The 15908-nt window shown below is 34.5% G+C and overlaps 1 protein-coding gene and 1 long non-coding RNA gene across 10 annotated transcripts in view; one reads left to right on the plus strand and one right to left on the minus strand.

Moving 5' to 3' along the window:
* LOC120429132 (high affinity cAMP-specific and IBMX-insensitive 3',5'-cyclic phosphodiesterase 8) overlaps nt 1-15908 on the plus strand; it is a 315218-nt gene that overhangs the window by 255490 nt on the left and 43820 nt on the right. For 6 of the 8 annotated variants that reach the window (XM_052709686.1, XM_052709687.1, XM_052709688.1 and 3 more), the window contains 3 exons: nt 13548-13604; nt 13666-13865; nt 14132-14191. In XM_052709686.1, the coding sequence (XP_052565646.1) occupies nt 13548-13604; nt 13666-13865; nt 14132-14191 (317 nt within the window). Of the gene's footprint in view, nt 1-11597; nt 12116-12353; nt 12573-12668; nt 12948-13022; nt 13076-13547; nt 13605-13665; nt 13866-14131; nt 14192-15908 lie in introns of all 8 variants that reach the window. The other 2 variants (XM_039594330.2, XM_039594326.2) reach the window with 2 other exon arrangements.
* Nucleotides 106-7089, minus strand: LOC120429134 (uncharacterized). Of its 2 annotated transcripts, XR_008212402.1 has the most exons (3): nt 1799-7084; nt 1617-1737; nt 106-1524 (listed from the first exon to the last, which is right to left on the minus strand). It is a non-coding gene; the product is annotated as an uncharacterized LOC120429134 (long non-coding RNA). The 2 variants fall into 2 exon arrangements; XR_005607219.2 differs by having other exon boundaries at nt 106-1737; nt 1799-7089.

The raw sequence follows: 15908 nt of genomic DNA on the forward strand, positions 1-15908 counted from the left end.
AATAACACACCAAAAAATTCAAGCATATTTCACCTAAATGTTGTTAACGAAAACTTATTCATTTCATTACGAAATTGGCCGATTTCGACCATTTTTATTTTAGCATTTTTATATTTGGCTCAAACTTTGTGGGGGCCTTTTCTATACCACAGAAGCAATTTTGGCAGCATTCATACAAAAATGGTACGTAAATATTCGAAAATCTGTAAATTTGAATGAATTTTCTGATCAATTTGGTGTCTTTGGCAAAGTTGAAGGTTTTAATAAGGACTGTTCAGAAAAAATAAGATAAAAATGTTGCCGATTTTAAAACTCAATTTCTCAAAATCAGTATTGTTTTATTTTCAAAAAAAACTGTTACTTTTGAGTCAAAAATTTTGCCGCCGAGCCATATTTTTTTTGAAAAAAGTTATTTATGGAAAAAAATCGATATTTTATACATAAATTTTTTGACCTAATTTTAATGTAAAATTGAACTTGCAATTGAAAAGTACTGAACAGAATTTATAATAAAGGGCCTCGTTTTCAAGATATAACCAACGAAAGTTTGATTCCAATGAAAGATTTGCAATTTTTCGGTTTTTGAAAATAGTCACCATGAGTTACAATTTCTGATTTTTTTTAAGTACAGAAAATTTACTGTAAAATTGTCTAAGAAACATTGAAGGTTAAACCTCTGTGTCATAGCCAGGGTTGCGAATGAGCGAGCGCTCACGGAAGGCTTGCTCGCTCCAGCTGGAGCGTGAGTTTTTATCAGGTAGCTCGTGCTCGCTCACGCTCACCGGAGCGTTTTGCGCTCACGTGAGCTGGTGAGCCAAAGTAGGTAGTTGTTTTTTCCTGTTGAAGCATCTGCCTGTTTGAAACGAAGTTTCTAGAACTATCTTAGCACAGGCAGCAAAAAAAAATCAAGAAAGTGGTCGAACAAACAAAAGTAGGCAATGAAATGGATTTGATCGGCGATCCGAAATTTACGTTCTATTTAAAATCTAGACATTTTTCGAACAAGGAACAAAAAACTAAATTCATAATGTAAACATTCATTGTCGTGAAGAGATGCACTGTTTGTTCACAAATCAAATCCATATTGGACCATATTGTATTGTTGTTATGTACACAAATATTGACAATTTATGTATATTTTATTTATGTTTAAATAATCTTTTAAACAGTTACAATCATCCATGTTCAAAAAATCATATATAACTTGTAACTGAATATTTTCAGAGGTTTGGTTGCGAAAATGTTGAATAAAATCCACTTGTTGGAAGAAGAGCCAACCTTTTCGTGGTGAAAAATATTGACAATTTATTTGATTTGAGTCAAAAGGGTTATTTCAACCCTTAGGAATTTTGAGGCATATATTTAAAATAGAACTGTTTCAAAAATGTTACCCTATTTTCTAAAATGTTTGCTAAATAAAGACTAACCTTATAGAAATGATTAGCCGTTTCTAATCACTGAATCACTGAAAGATTTAATAAACGGAATAACTTTTTTTAATGGTAGCTCATTCTGACCCGCAATCTGGAAATGTAGTCAAAACACTGATTAGGTACATAAAACAGTTTAATGTTATATTTTAATCAACCAAGCATTTCACCTTGAATCGAACTTACCAAAGCATAAATCCTCTTGAATCAATTCATTGTTTTGTAAGTTTTTCTAAGGTTTACAGGCCCTTTTATTTAGGCGTCTATACCCCTCCGCCCCTCTCTGCTACAATAAGGCCTTTAAATTCTAAAATATTTATACATTCAACTGTATGTCTGAAAAATTATTTGACCCTTGCGAATCCAACCTTTTATGTAAAAACATGATTGATGAAAATAAGCTATTCCAATTCATATATCATAAAATTTGTTCACAAAGTCATATTTCCACAGCCCTACTGCACCTTACGCAAAAATTCCATCTAGAATTGAAAAAAAAAACTTTCTCATAAACGTTAAATGATAAGCGACACGTCCAAAATGAGCGCTCCGTGAGCGAAATATGAGCGTGAGCGCGAGCGTGGAGCAAACGCGAGCTGAAAAAATCGGAGCAAACGTGAGCGCGGGCAAACGTGAGCTAGCTCGCGCAGCGCTCCTCCCCACGAATGAGCGAAAAGTGAGCGCTCACGAGCGCGTGAGCGCGTGAGGAACGCAACACTGGTCATAGCAAACAAAAAGAAACTGGAAAATTGATGTTTTCTAAGTCTCACCCAAACAACCCACCATTTTCGAGTGTCGATATCTCAGCAATTAATGGTCAAATTTTCAATGTTTAAATATGAAACATTCGTGAAATTTTCCGATCTTTTTGAAAACAACATTTCAAGACTTACATTTCAAAAGGGCGTAATATTGCATGGTTGGCCGTTTTGAAATGTTATTCTTGATTGATTTTTTTCTAAATATTGTTTTCGAGCAGAATTTTCGACCAAACTTCTCTACGGCTCAAAAGTTGCGGGTTTTTATCCCCTAAAGCAAATCAAAAAATCTACCGTAAACTGGGGTGACTTTGATAGCCCGGGGTGACTTTGATAGGTTTTTCAAATGCCCGTCAAATTAGTATCGAAACATTTTTGAGAATTTTAAGTATGTAGCATATTATGTAAGCTTATTATCGAACATATATGCAAAAATGTGACTGTTACATTGGATGTATCAAAATTTGTGGCCAAATCAAATTTCTATCAATGTCACCCCAGGCTATCAAAGTCACCCCAGTTTACGGTATAAAAAATACGGGTTTTGGGAAATCGAGTTTGCGCAAGAAACCAAACTGATCAGAAAATTAATTCAAAAGTTACAGATTTTCGAATATTGAAGTACAAAAAAATGGTAAGGACAGTTGCCAAAATTGTTTGGAGTTTTGTATGGGCTAACCAATGACACAAAATAGCTTCTTTGTTCATAGGGAAGGCCCCGACAAAATTTGAACCAAATAAAAAAATACAAATAAAATCCACTTCCAATTTTGGTAGAGAATTGTTTTCCAAATTTTAAATCAAGACTTACATTTCAAAAGGGCGTATTATTGAATGTTTGGCCCTTTTCAAATGTTAGTCTCGATTTAATTTTTTTGTAAATATTGTTTTCGAAAAGATCGGAAAATTTCACGAATGTGAAACTTTGAATACATCAATTTTCTTGTTTTTAAAGCAGGCCAAGGATTGATACCTAAGAGCATGCAATGGCACTGACCTTGTTGCGTGCTCTTCGGTTGACGTCCACGTAAGGAACATCCTGGAAGGAGCGTAACTAACTACATCCGTAGTTCTGTTAGATCATCCGAATTATCTTGATCAGAACAGTATAGCTCTGGTTCCTTGCGAGTGTCCTATTTTCTTACCTCCACGTTGGCTTGGTTTTCATGATGACCTAGCTGGTGGCCTGTGGAAACGGATCGTAAACCTTTGACCACCGCGGGTCAGAGTCGAGACGGCTAAAAGAAAGGGGCGCAACAATGTGGGAAAGGGAAGTAATTTGTGATTGTAGACGGTATTGTTTTGATTCGCAGTATGTTGAGTCAACTGCTGTGGATGTACCTAAAACATCGCACAACGGGGTTTCTCTTCTCTTCATTCTCAGCTACCACCTATCTCCTATTTTTATTTTGCTCTTCTGATTCCCAATTCTTCACTGATTCTTTTATTTAATATCCAACATTTGATTTTAATTTTACTAACTTTTGATTCTCTTATCTCTCAAAGATTTTCCACTCTTTTCTATCAATTGATACTGCTGTAACAAACTTTGTTTTGTTTTTTTTCCATAAAAATATACTTTTCCTTAATGTACTAGTAATATCAAGTCTATTTATCATTCGCCTAATCTTTTTTGATTTTATTGCGAATTTATTTATTTGAATAATTCTTTATCTGTCCTATAAATTATCATTACTATAATCTAAGCTTGTTTTGTATCTCTTTTTATTAACTATTGTCTAATTTTACATCTAATACATCTAGCTTCTCATTTTTATTCTTCAAAATACGCTCATCATTCTCTTACTATTGATACTTGATTTTTATAAAATAAATTATCTTCTACTGTCAATTGTTTTCAATCTTCACCCTTTTTTTCAAACAAGTGAGGTTTGAGCCCTTACTCAATTTATGGAATGGTTAAAGGATTAACACAAATATTACTATTGTATTTTTGGTAAACTTTTACAACATGCTTAGGACCAAAAATTGTAACAAAACACCGCGACAAAAGAAATAGCAACAGATAAACAGACTTAACAATAGGGAAGATTTCAGGAGAAAACAATACACAGTAAATAACAATTAGTTTTTGAATTCAAACTAAAAATAAAACAGTTTTTGCTTTAATGAAAGTTGTTAGGCACACTTTAAATGGTTAGGCGCTTATACTTACATCAAACCCTACGTAATGTACCACCCCCGGCCGAGTTAAAATGCGTAACCGGAAAAGAAGGTGTGCATGCCTGGCACGAACACTCAAAGCGTGTTCTAGCGTGCTGCTCGTACTGACTCAGAGCAAGGGTGAGATGTAGGTGTAAGGGCAGTGGGTGTTCGTCGGGAACCTAGTGCATAAGATCGGTCAAGGCCCGTTCTTACACTGAAAATTGCGAATTGCGAATTGCGAATCAATTTTCTTGTTTTTAAACCTTTACATGGCAATCTCTCAACAACTAAGGGTCGTATCAACAAGGTTCAAAAAAGAAAAATATAGAGAATTTTCTCAGCTTTTCAAAAGTTGGCAAACATGGGCACACATTTTTAAACAAATAAATGACTGTGATTTTTTTAACAGTTACCTAAAAATGGCTTCAACTTGAAAACGGTTCACTGTATCAAAATTTCACTAAAGTACTTTTGGTTTGCAAATTCGATATAACATCGAAAAATGAAGTTGAAAATTTTCTGCGACCAATATTTAGATTTTTTGAAAAAAACGGTATTGGTTCAAAAATTAAAAACGCGGTCAAAGATTTTTTGCACAACCTGGAAATTTCTGAAAAGTTGGCATTTTATGTCCCCTAAAACACATTTAAAAAGTGTTTTTATGCAAATCAAGTTTTAGTGACAAAAAGTTAAATTAAAAATCACCATTTTATTTTACCGTGTATCATTTTTTTCAGTGTAGTTCTTATTCATACCTACAACTTTACCTTTTCATATATCATTTTTGGATGGACAGCTGCCAAATTTGTTTGGAAAATTGTATGAACAAACTTATGATGCAAAATGGCTTCTTTGAACATAACGAAAGCACAAAAAAAAATTACAGCTGGATTAAGAAATACAAAAGTTTAAATTAAAAAAAAACGATTTCGTAGAGAATTGCTCTACTACGAAGGAATAAAATATTTTTATTTTGGCAAAAATGTAAATTTTTTGTAATTCCGGCAAAATAAAAAAAATTAAGAAAATTTTGGAATTTATGAATTCCCAGCTCTAGATTAATTCCGAGAATGATTAATTGGTTAAGCCTGACATATTTTGCTTTGATACCATTAAAAAATGTATTTAATATTTATTGTTTCCTACAATGTTGCGTACAATATAAAATTCCAAAAATAATAATTTTTAAACGGAGTTGATACAAAAAGATATTAAAATACAAATCATTTAAAATTATTTACTAATCTTAATCGTAATCGTAAAAAACATATTAAATTGATTTTGTTCTTTAGATTTCGAAATCAATATGTTTGATGGTTAAAAAGTTAAAACATTTTGTCTTACGTTTAAAATGTTCAAAAAATCTGCTTTTGAGTCTTAAAATAAATGGAAAAAAATAGTTACCATGAAAGTAATGTAAAACTCATAGTTTGAAACTAAACATAACATTCAACAAAAAAAAAACCTAACAAAACTCAACAGTTGTTTCCGCCTCACTAAACAAAAGCACTTCCGGTGAGTTCCAGCATCGCCCCAGATTGGTACCAACGGTACATCCATCGTCCTGTTTCCTGTCTGCGCAACAAGCGGAAAATGTCCACCGCGAGCGAGCGGGGGAAAAAGCAGCATTTTCCATACCGTGCACACACCTGCTGCATACTGATTCTGATTAATTACTGCACCGCCAACCGGGCAGAAACAGCAAAAAAAAACAAAAACAAATTTTGCAGCATGATGATTCGCCTCCTGCTGAGTGCTCCAGTTGTTGATGATTCCAACACTGTAGACCACGGTTGTCTGATTCAATTTTGCTTCTGATTATTTTTTTTTACTTCCTGGGGGAAGGGGGCGGGAGGGCACCAATTCAATTTGTTCTGATTACTGATATCATTAAGTTGGGAGTACAAATTTTAATTTTCTATTTAAATCTTCAAGCTAAATAAAAAAAAATTGTTAAACCCCTTGATTCGACCAAAACGTGCGCACTCGAAGATAAGCTTGTTTGACGTCTTCAGCGATAAAAATAGTAATTTTACGCCCATTATCACCTGTTGAAGCTGAAATGCGCGTTAAGCCCCCGGGAAGTGATCGGTTCGTAATGGTTTGTGGAACCTCCGCTGTAAATTGTCATGATTGATGGGGCCTTCGATTGCACAGCACACACACACACACACTCATTCGGGATTAGACGGAAATAAAAGATAAGTTTGCAATTGTTGGGGGATTTCCCGTGCAATGTTTCGAAATCTTCGGAAATATTAAAACAAATTAGAAGCTGGAAACCAAACAGCACCACATTAATGTGAAAATTAATAAAATTATGGTTTCCTTTTAAAGCCAAAATATGGCTTTCAATTTTTGCTGCCGCAAAAGTTTATTTTAATCACACTTTCCACGTGTACTACCGGCTTCAGTCCAAACCGGTGCCTCCGAACCGGAAAGTAATTGTTTAATGAATCGCGGTACGGAGGGATTAAAAGTTATGTGTGTGTATTTTCGAGCTGCCACCAACACTGTGAATTTTGCAAGTAGGAATATTTTTTTTTTGTGATTTTTTACAAAACTACAAAAATATAAACAAAACACAAATATTTAAAAATATAACATTAACACTAAAATACTTAAATACTTAAATACTTAAATACTTAAATACTTAAATACTTAAATACTTAAATACTTAAATACTTAAATACTTAAATACTTAAATACTTAAATACTTAAATACTTAAATACTTAAATACTTAAATACTTAAATACTTAAATACTTAAATACTTAAATACTTAAATACTTAAATACTTAAATACTTAAATACCTAAATACTTAAATGCTTAAATACTTAAATACTTAAATACTTAAATACTTAAATATTTAAATACTTAAATACTTAAATACTTAAATACTTAAATACTTAAATACTTAAATACTTAAATACTTAAATACTTAAATACTTAAATACTTAAATACTTAAATACTTAAATACTTAAATACTTAAATACTTAAATACTTAAATACTTAAATACTTAAATACTTAAATACTTAAATACTTAAATACTTAAATACTTAAATACTTAAATACTTAAATACTTACATACTTAAATACTTAAATACTTAAATACTTAAATACTTAAATACATAAATACTTAAATGCTTAAATACTTAAATACTTAAATACTTAAATATTTAAATACTTAAATACTTAAATACTCAAAGACTTAAATACTTAAATACTTAAATACTTAAATACTTAAATACTTAAATACTTAAATACTTAAATACTTAAATACTTAAATACTTAAATACTTAAATACTTAAATACTTAAATACTTAAATACTTAAATACTTAAATACTTAAATACTTAAATACTTAAATACTTAAATACTTAAATACTTAAATACTTAAATACTTAAATACTTAAATACTTAAATACTTAAATACTTAAATACTTAAATACTTAAATACTTAAATACTTAAATACTTAAATACTTAAATACTTAAATACTTAAATACTTAAATACTTAAATACTTAAATACTTAAATACTTAAATACTTAAATACTTAAATACTTAAATACTTAAATACTTAAATACTTAAATACTTAAATACTTAAATACTTAAATACTTAAATACTTAAATACTTAAATACTTAAATACTTAAATACTTAAATACTTAAATACTTAAATACTTAAATACTTAAATACTTAAATACTTAAATACTTAAATACTTAAATACTTGAATACTTAAATACTTAAATACTTAAATACTTAAATACTTAAATACTTAAATACTTAAATACTTAAATACTTAAATACTTAAATACTTAAATACTTAAATACTTAAATACTTAAATACTTAAATACTTAAATACTTAAATACTTAAATACTTAAATACTTAAATACTTAAATACTCAAAGACTCAAATACTTAAATACTTAAATACTTAAATACTTAAATACTTAAATACTTAAATACTTAAATACTTAAATACTTAAATACTTAAATACTTAAATACTTAAATACTTAAATACTTAAATACTTAAATACTTGAATACTTAAATACTTAAATACTTAAATACTTAAATACTTAAATACTTCAATACTTCAATACTTAAATACTTAAATACTTAAATACTTCAATACTTCAATACTTCAATACTTAAATACTTGAATACTTAAGAGGCAGTATTTGTAAATATTGCTCGGTTTGTTCTAGAGGTCGTATCGAGGTGCTCCGATTTGGATGAAACTTTCAGCGTTTGTTTGTCTATACATGAGATGAACTCATGCCAAATATGAGCCCTCTACGACAAAGGGAAGTGGGGTAAAACGGCATTGAAGTTTGAGGTCCAAAAAACATGAAAAATCTTAAAATTGCTCGCATTTCCGTAAAACTTGATCAATTCCAACTCTCTTAGATGCATTCGAAAGGTTTTTTGAAGCACTTCAAAATGTGCTGTAGACATCCAGGATTGGTTTTACTTTTTCTCATAGCTTTTGCAAATTACTGTTAAAAATGGTTTTTTTTTTAAACCGTAATATCTTTTTGCAACAGCCTCCAACACCCATACTTCCATAGGTCAAAAGATAGGTAATTTCATGGACCCTACGGAGCCTACATGGAGCCCCATGGAGCCTACGGAAATAACTTTTTGGCCAATCGCAGTTTTTCTCATAGTTTTTCAATTTTTCTAGAACAAACATTTTACAACGTTTGTTTTTGCCCTGTAGGTCTCCATAGCGACACTTTTTAGTCTCAATTTTGTCATATTCGGAATCCTCGAAAAATTTCACGTTAGTTAGAAATATTGAAGTTGTAAATTCCGATCGGGCTCAAAATTTTCCTGGGGGTTTTTTGGCCAAAATAATTAGACCCGTATTTTTTTTTGTTTGGCCATTAGGGTGACCTACGCCGTGTTAGGGTGGTCCGAAAAATGGCAATATTCATCATTTTTCGCAAAAACCACTTTTTTGAAAAAATTATATCCCCGCGCCATTTCATCCGATTTTAGCTGTCCTAGACGCAAAAGAAAGGTAATTAGTTTGGCTATGTGGGAAAAATAGTAAAAAGTTTCAAAAATCTAGCTTAACATTTGAAAAGGTCGTATGAAAACTTAAAATGCTGTTTTGACGGTCTTGGGACCAAAGGGCCTATGTCTGAAAATATTTTCATCGGATTCCTCCGAAAACTTCACATAACATATCAAAAAATGGTGAAGTTATGTTTTCAATACTCTGAGATCCGATTTTTTGAAAATAAAAACTGGGTTTTTCAACGCGTGTGAAATTCATAAAAAAATAGTATGACAAATTTGTCGAAGACCGCAAAACGATCCGATTTAACCCTGATAAGATAATAGCAATTTAAAGAAGACGTTTTTGAATGACAAGATTTTTCTAAACCGAATTTACCGATCTTTACACAGAAAGAAATTCTGTAAGCAACCCGTAACTCCTTGTTTTTAAATTTAAAATGTTTTCAAAATCGACAAAAATTTTCTCGATTTCGGAAACAATGTTGTAGGTTTTGAAAACAATTTCAGAGCAATTCTCTACAAAATCGGCTGATTTCGACCATTTTTATTTTTTGTATTTTTTGATTTGGCTTAAACTTTGTTGGGGCCTTCCCTATGATCAGAAAAGATAGTTGGTGTCATTGGTTCACCCATACAAGTTTGGCTAGTAGGGGAAATATGCCCATTTTAAGCCTAATAAGCGGCCGTGTTTGAATGATGCTGGATAATATGGATTGTTCCTTAAAATTCACTAAAACCAAGTACACCAACGAGTAGAGCAACTTTTTGTGAACATTTTGTTTATTTTCACTATTATTAAAAGTTATGCTATTTCTTTTACAAGCATTTAAAAAAATTATTTCCCAAATGTATTCTAATCAGACGAGAATGCATTGGGCCACGCCCATTTTTCTATTTTCAGCTTAGTTCTTTTTTTCTTCCAGCGCTCCTTTGGGTCTGCTTAGTGCTGCCAAAATTGATGATATTTTAAGCAAACACTCACGAAAAGTAGCATTTACAGAGAAAATTTCCTGGCATCACTGTCTCACTCCAACAGGCGCTGCACCAGCATGTTGGTGGTGTTGGTGGCCACCCTTTGTTCTTTATTTGCCTTCGCTTCTCGCTCGGTTTTCATCAGCCTTCGATTGGAATGGGTCGTCTAAATTCAAACGTCAAAAGACTTGGCGCGTTTGTTTTTTTTTATGGCGCTTGCTCATTATTTACATGTTTTGGGATTATTTTTCAAGTGAGTGACTAACTAATGTGCAAAAGAACCTGTTGCCGGTAGTTGGAAGCAATTTTATATCTTAAGCGCTTTGAAATCGTTAGCGCAAGTGAAAAGATATTGATGGCGACTTTCGTTAAGCAGTTAACCTCTGATCTTGCGTGTGGATCCTAATTAGTATTTTTGGAGCTTTAATCGAGCATCAAACTCTCCATATGACGAAGATAGGTGTTTGATTAGAAAGGGTATATTTCCTCTACTTAACTGCCGTTCTACGCATAATTGTCCCATGTAAGTTTTGGGCGATTTTGACTTTATGACATTTTTAAGTTTAGTTTGATGTGTACTTTAAGAAAAGCACATAAAATCTGGTACTTTGTTCGGAAACTCATGAAAAACAACACCAAGTCTGTTTATCCCATCGTGAAACTTCTACGCATAATTGTCCCACCAAGTATTTTCTTACACGGAATCATTAGTTTTACTAAGTATTATGTCTTGTTTACCTTTTGTATAGCAAGAGAATCACAAAAAAGGGTGATCAACTGCTAACTGGGGCGATTAGGGACACATAGGGCGAATATAGACCCACGGGACAATTATGCGTAGAAACACAGAAAACGGTCGAAAAATTTCAATCGCGTTTTTCTCAGTTGCACTTTTTCGAACATGGGACAATTATGCGTAGAACGGCAGATTAAATACTTAAATACTCGATTTCATTCAATTTTAACCACCCAGAAGCTCACGGTGCACATTTGCCTGCGGCAAATTTCACACAATATTTTATCGCATTAAAGTGGCAAAATATGCTGTGCCACGGGTGGAGAGGGAAGCTCCCGAACTGCTCCGCAGGTGCATAAATTTTAATCCAACCGCCATGAATCGAACCGGGCAAGCACCAAAATTATTAAATAAAATTTGCTCTGTTGAACGAGTGGGTAATGGTGGGGGATTATTTGTTTTGTAGGGATGCTCATTTTTATTTTTATTTTTTTCGTGAAGATTACATCTAAAACAATTCTAAGAAAACTGGTAATAGTGAAGAGAAAGTGAAAATAGTGCAAACTTCAAGTGCGAGTGTGTCTCCAAATGGTCCGCCATGAGCAGCGCCGGCACCGGTGACGTTTGGGGCGGTTGCTTCCGCGTGTTCAAAAAGGCCAACTCTGCGTCCAAAGCGCACGGATCGTCGTCGTCGCTGTACAAGCCGTCCCTGACGACGGTGGACATTCTCGAGGTGAGACGGCTAAACTCGGTCCGAATGGCCGCAAACGCCGAAGCCACGAACCGGGACGTCCAAACTGGGATGGACACCGGTCAGTCCGACGAGGAAGAATATTCGCCGGTGCAGCTGCGCCGGAAGTTGCCAGCGGGCGAGGAGGAGCAGTACCTGATGTTCTCGACGGACGACGAGGATTTGGAGGGAAGAGGTGGCGGTGGCAGGCCCCAGCCGGACGTGCTCGAACTTGTCAAAAGTTTGGACCAGCGGGCGCTCCGGTTGAATGAGATTATGCTACGGAATGGTAAAGTTTAATGCGACTGGGGGAGTCTTGTGCGATTGGGGAATAATGGAGCACTGATGTCGTGTATGTGACGAGAACTTTTTGAACTTGTATAGAATTCGCAGTCTGCAGAGAGTAGATTATAATTTTTTACGATTATTTTGAACCGCAAATTATTTTTTGAGGCAGATTCCATTATTCTCTATGCAAATTTCCTTAAAACTTTTTCAAAATAAGCATCTTTCCATCAAATCTCAAGACAAAAACGGCAAAACCAAAGTTTACACCCGAACTGCGGGTCCGGCCACAAACGGTGTCCCGTCGGCATACCGTCCCCGGACCCTGGAACGGAGTTCCTCCGGTGGAGCAGCAGGTCGCCGCCATCCCCACATGCGCCACGTGGCCAGCCTGCACGAGATCGTCGAGGGACGCACGCTAGATCTGGACTCGCCCACCGGAGATCCACAGGACGAAGTGAGTACTCTCGCGGTGATCTAGTCGTCCACGTACCAACTGTCAACCACCACCGGGAGGGGGGTTCCGTGATTGTTGTCGTCCGTTTTGCCGTCCGCAGCGATGGACGAAGAAGTGCGCGTTTCGAAGGTTTTGATCCGGGTGTTGAACGCCCGCGAGCGGCGCCGGTTCGACGCGTTCCGGATGCTGCCAGTGGATGCCATCAATCCGGCGTTCAAACGGCGCGTTCTGTACGAGTTTGACATTCAGCTGTACGAGTACGGTGGGAGTGGGGAGGATTACCCGGAGGAGGAGACGCCTGTCAGTAGGACGCGGGAGTCCAAAGGCGGAAGACGGGAATCGATCCGGTTGGAGGAGGATTCTGGGGATTGGATGGGAAGTGAGTGGGGTTTTTGGTGGGGTCTTGAAATTGTGTTGCAATTAATTACTAATTTGGTTTGTTTTATCATGTTAGAACATGGTCATGAAAATCTTTCAACCATTTCTCAAGAAGACGATGACACTCAGGTAAAGTTGCTGATACAATATTATTAGTATTATAATGTAAAGTAACTCAAAAAACATATTTAATATTTTAAACAATAAGGCAAATGCAAACACTTTCGAGCTACTAAGCCTTTTCAAGCAAAACTTGCATCATTACCTTCAATTCACTCGCGTTAATCCTCACTGACGCGGAAACTGCCAACAAATTAGCACTGTTTTGTAAACAGTACTTTTAAAACTCTAAAAACCTCTCCCGTCCTGAACCATTGTCGTGTAGTCCGTAAGCCAGCCCCCTTCAGTCCTCGCTAGGCTCGGGGTGTGTATCTTTGAGCTCCACGAGCAACTACGACCAAGTTGATGACAATCTCCCCCCGGACCCATCCCGGCCCAGCCCAACCCAACAACTTGGCTCAATTTTTAAGCCCGATTAACTCACTACTCAAAGCCAAACACTAATTCCGTTCGTTTCTTCGTTTCCGTACTTTCTTCGCAGAGATTAATATCGGATTTAAAATTTCCCAACCTGTGGCCACCCAACCCACCGATTAAGGTAACGACCAGATTATCACCACCGTCGTCGAACGTCATTCAACAAATCAATTTTGTTCCAGATTTTAATTGCATTCTGCAAGAATGACCCCGTGTTCGAGGCGCTGGTCACCGCCAGCCACCGGCTCAACTTCGAGCCGACCTTCGTCAAGTCCCACGAGGCGGCCATCGAGGCGTTCCAGAACGTGGCCACCGGAGGGCATCACATAATCGTGGTGGACGCGCGGCACCCCCGGATCATCGAGGCGGACGCCCTGGGCAGGTGAGTGTGAGTGTGAGAGAGGAGGAATAATGTTTTGGCAGCACTGCTTGAAACGGTGGGCGCCTGCTGGTAGGCAACCACCTCAACCTGCTGCTCGAAAATTCTAATTTAAAAATTTTCCACGCTTCAGTGTTCCGAGGATTAAATTAAAAGCTGTTAAAAAGCATTGTGTTGATTGAGTACAACTGTGTTTTACCCCTGATTGCGTTCAGTACTAATTAAGCAAATAATAATAATTCTTAAATATTATCCAATTCTTTTAACAGGTCCATTAGGAATTCAAAAGGTAGTCAACATACCACCATGGTAGCAGTAGTGAAGAAAAGGTAAGTTTTTTTCCAGCAATGATAACACAGACCATCAGAATACAGATATTTTTTTCTAAAATTCCAAAATTTCGCAAGAAATCTTGGCATCAAACGCATTTTTTTCGTAATTAGAACTATTCTCTCAGATTTTGGTCATTCGATTTTTTGGATTTTTTAATCCGAATGAAACTTTGTTGGTGCCTTCGGTAGGCCCAAAGAAACCAGTTTGTCCATATAATTTTCCATACAAATTTGGCAGCTGTCCATACAAAAATGATATATAAAAATTCATAAATCTGTATCTTTTGAAGCATTTTTTTGATCGATTTGATGTCTTCGGTAAAGTTGTATTTATGGATAAGGACTACACCAAAAAAGGGATACACGGTAAACACATTCAACTTTTTTTCAGTAAAACTTGATTTGCAAAAAAACAATCACTCTTTTTATTTGATTTAGAGGAAATCAAATGCCAACTTTTCAGAAATTTTAAGGCTGTGCAAAAAATCTCAACAACTAATGGTCCGATTTTCAATGTTAAAACGTGAGATTTTTCGATCTTTTCGAAAACAATATTTTCAAGACTAACAAAATGACGTAATATTGAATGTTTGACCCATTTGAAATGTTAGTCTGGATTTAAAAGTTTTGAAAATATTGTTTTTGAAATGATCAAAAAATTTTACGAGTGTTTAATATTTCAACATTGAAAATCGAACCATTAGTTTCTGAGATATCGACATTAAAAAATAGTGTTATTTTTTGGGTGAGACTTAGAAAACATAAATTTTCCAGTTTTTAAATCATTGCATGGCAATATCTCAGCAACTAAGGGTCGTATCAACAAAGTTTAAAAAAGCAAAATATAGAGAATTTTCTAAGCTTTTCAAAACAAAAAAAAATTTCAAGAGTGCGCAAACATGTGCACAAAATTTCACGTACTTTTTGATTGCAAATTTTATTTTACATCGAAAAATGAAGTTGAAAAATTTGTGCAACCAATATTTCCAATATTTTTTTGAGTCAGTATTTATTCATAAATTCATAATTCAATTAAAGATTTTTTGCACAATCTGAAAATTTCTGAAAAGTTGGCATTTGATGTCCCCTAAAACATATAAAAAAGTGTTTTTTTGCAAATCACGTTTTAGTGACATAAAGTTAAATTAAAAATCACCAAATTTTTGTTTTACCGTGTCTCATTTTTTTCAGTGTTTTCCTTATCTATACCTACAACTTTACCGAAGATACCAAATCGATCAAAAAATTCCTTCAAAAGATATTTTTTTTTGAATTTTCACACTTCATTTTTGTATGAACAGCTGCCGAATTTGTAAGAAAAATTATATAGATAAACTAATGATGCAAGATGGCTTCATTGGGCAAACCGAAGGCACCATAAAAATTTCAGCCGGATTAAAAAATACAAAAATTAAAATAAAAAAGTTCAAGATGGTATGTCAGAGACATAACCGAAAGACATAGGACCAAACAATTTGAAATTGTTGTTGGATTGCTAGTGAAATCTGGAATAAAATTATTTTATTTTGTTTCATAGATTTGTCGGCAAAATTGTCATAAATGTTCCCCCAAGGTGAACCTTCCATGAGGGCACCGGCAACTCCAGGTTGTGGCCACTACTGTCGAAATGTCAATTTTCATGTTCAGTATCAAAAACCATGAATTTTGATACCCATATTGCCACAACTCGTATGGTTCTGTAAAAGACCCTCGA

Source organism: Culex pipiens, chromosome 3, assembly GCF_016801865.2.
Source record: "Culex pipiens pallens isolate TS chromosome 3, TS_CPP_V2, whole genome shotgun sequence".
NCBI lineage: Eukaryota > Metazoa > Arthropoda > Insecta > Diptera > Culicidae > Culex > Culex pipiens.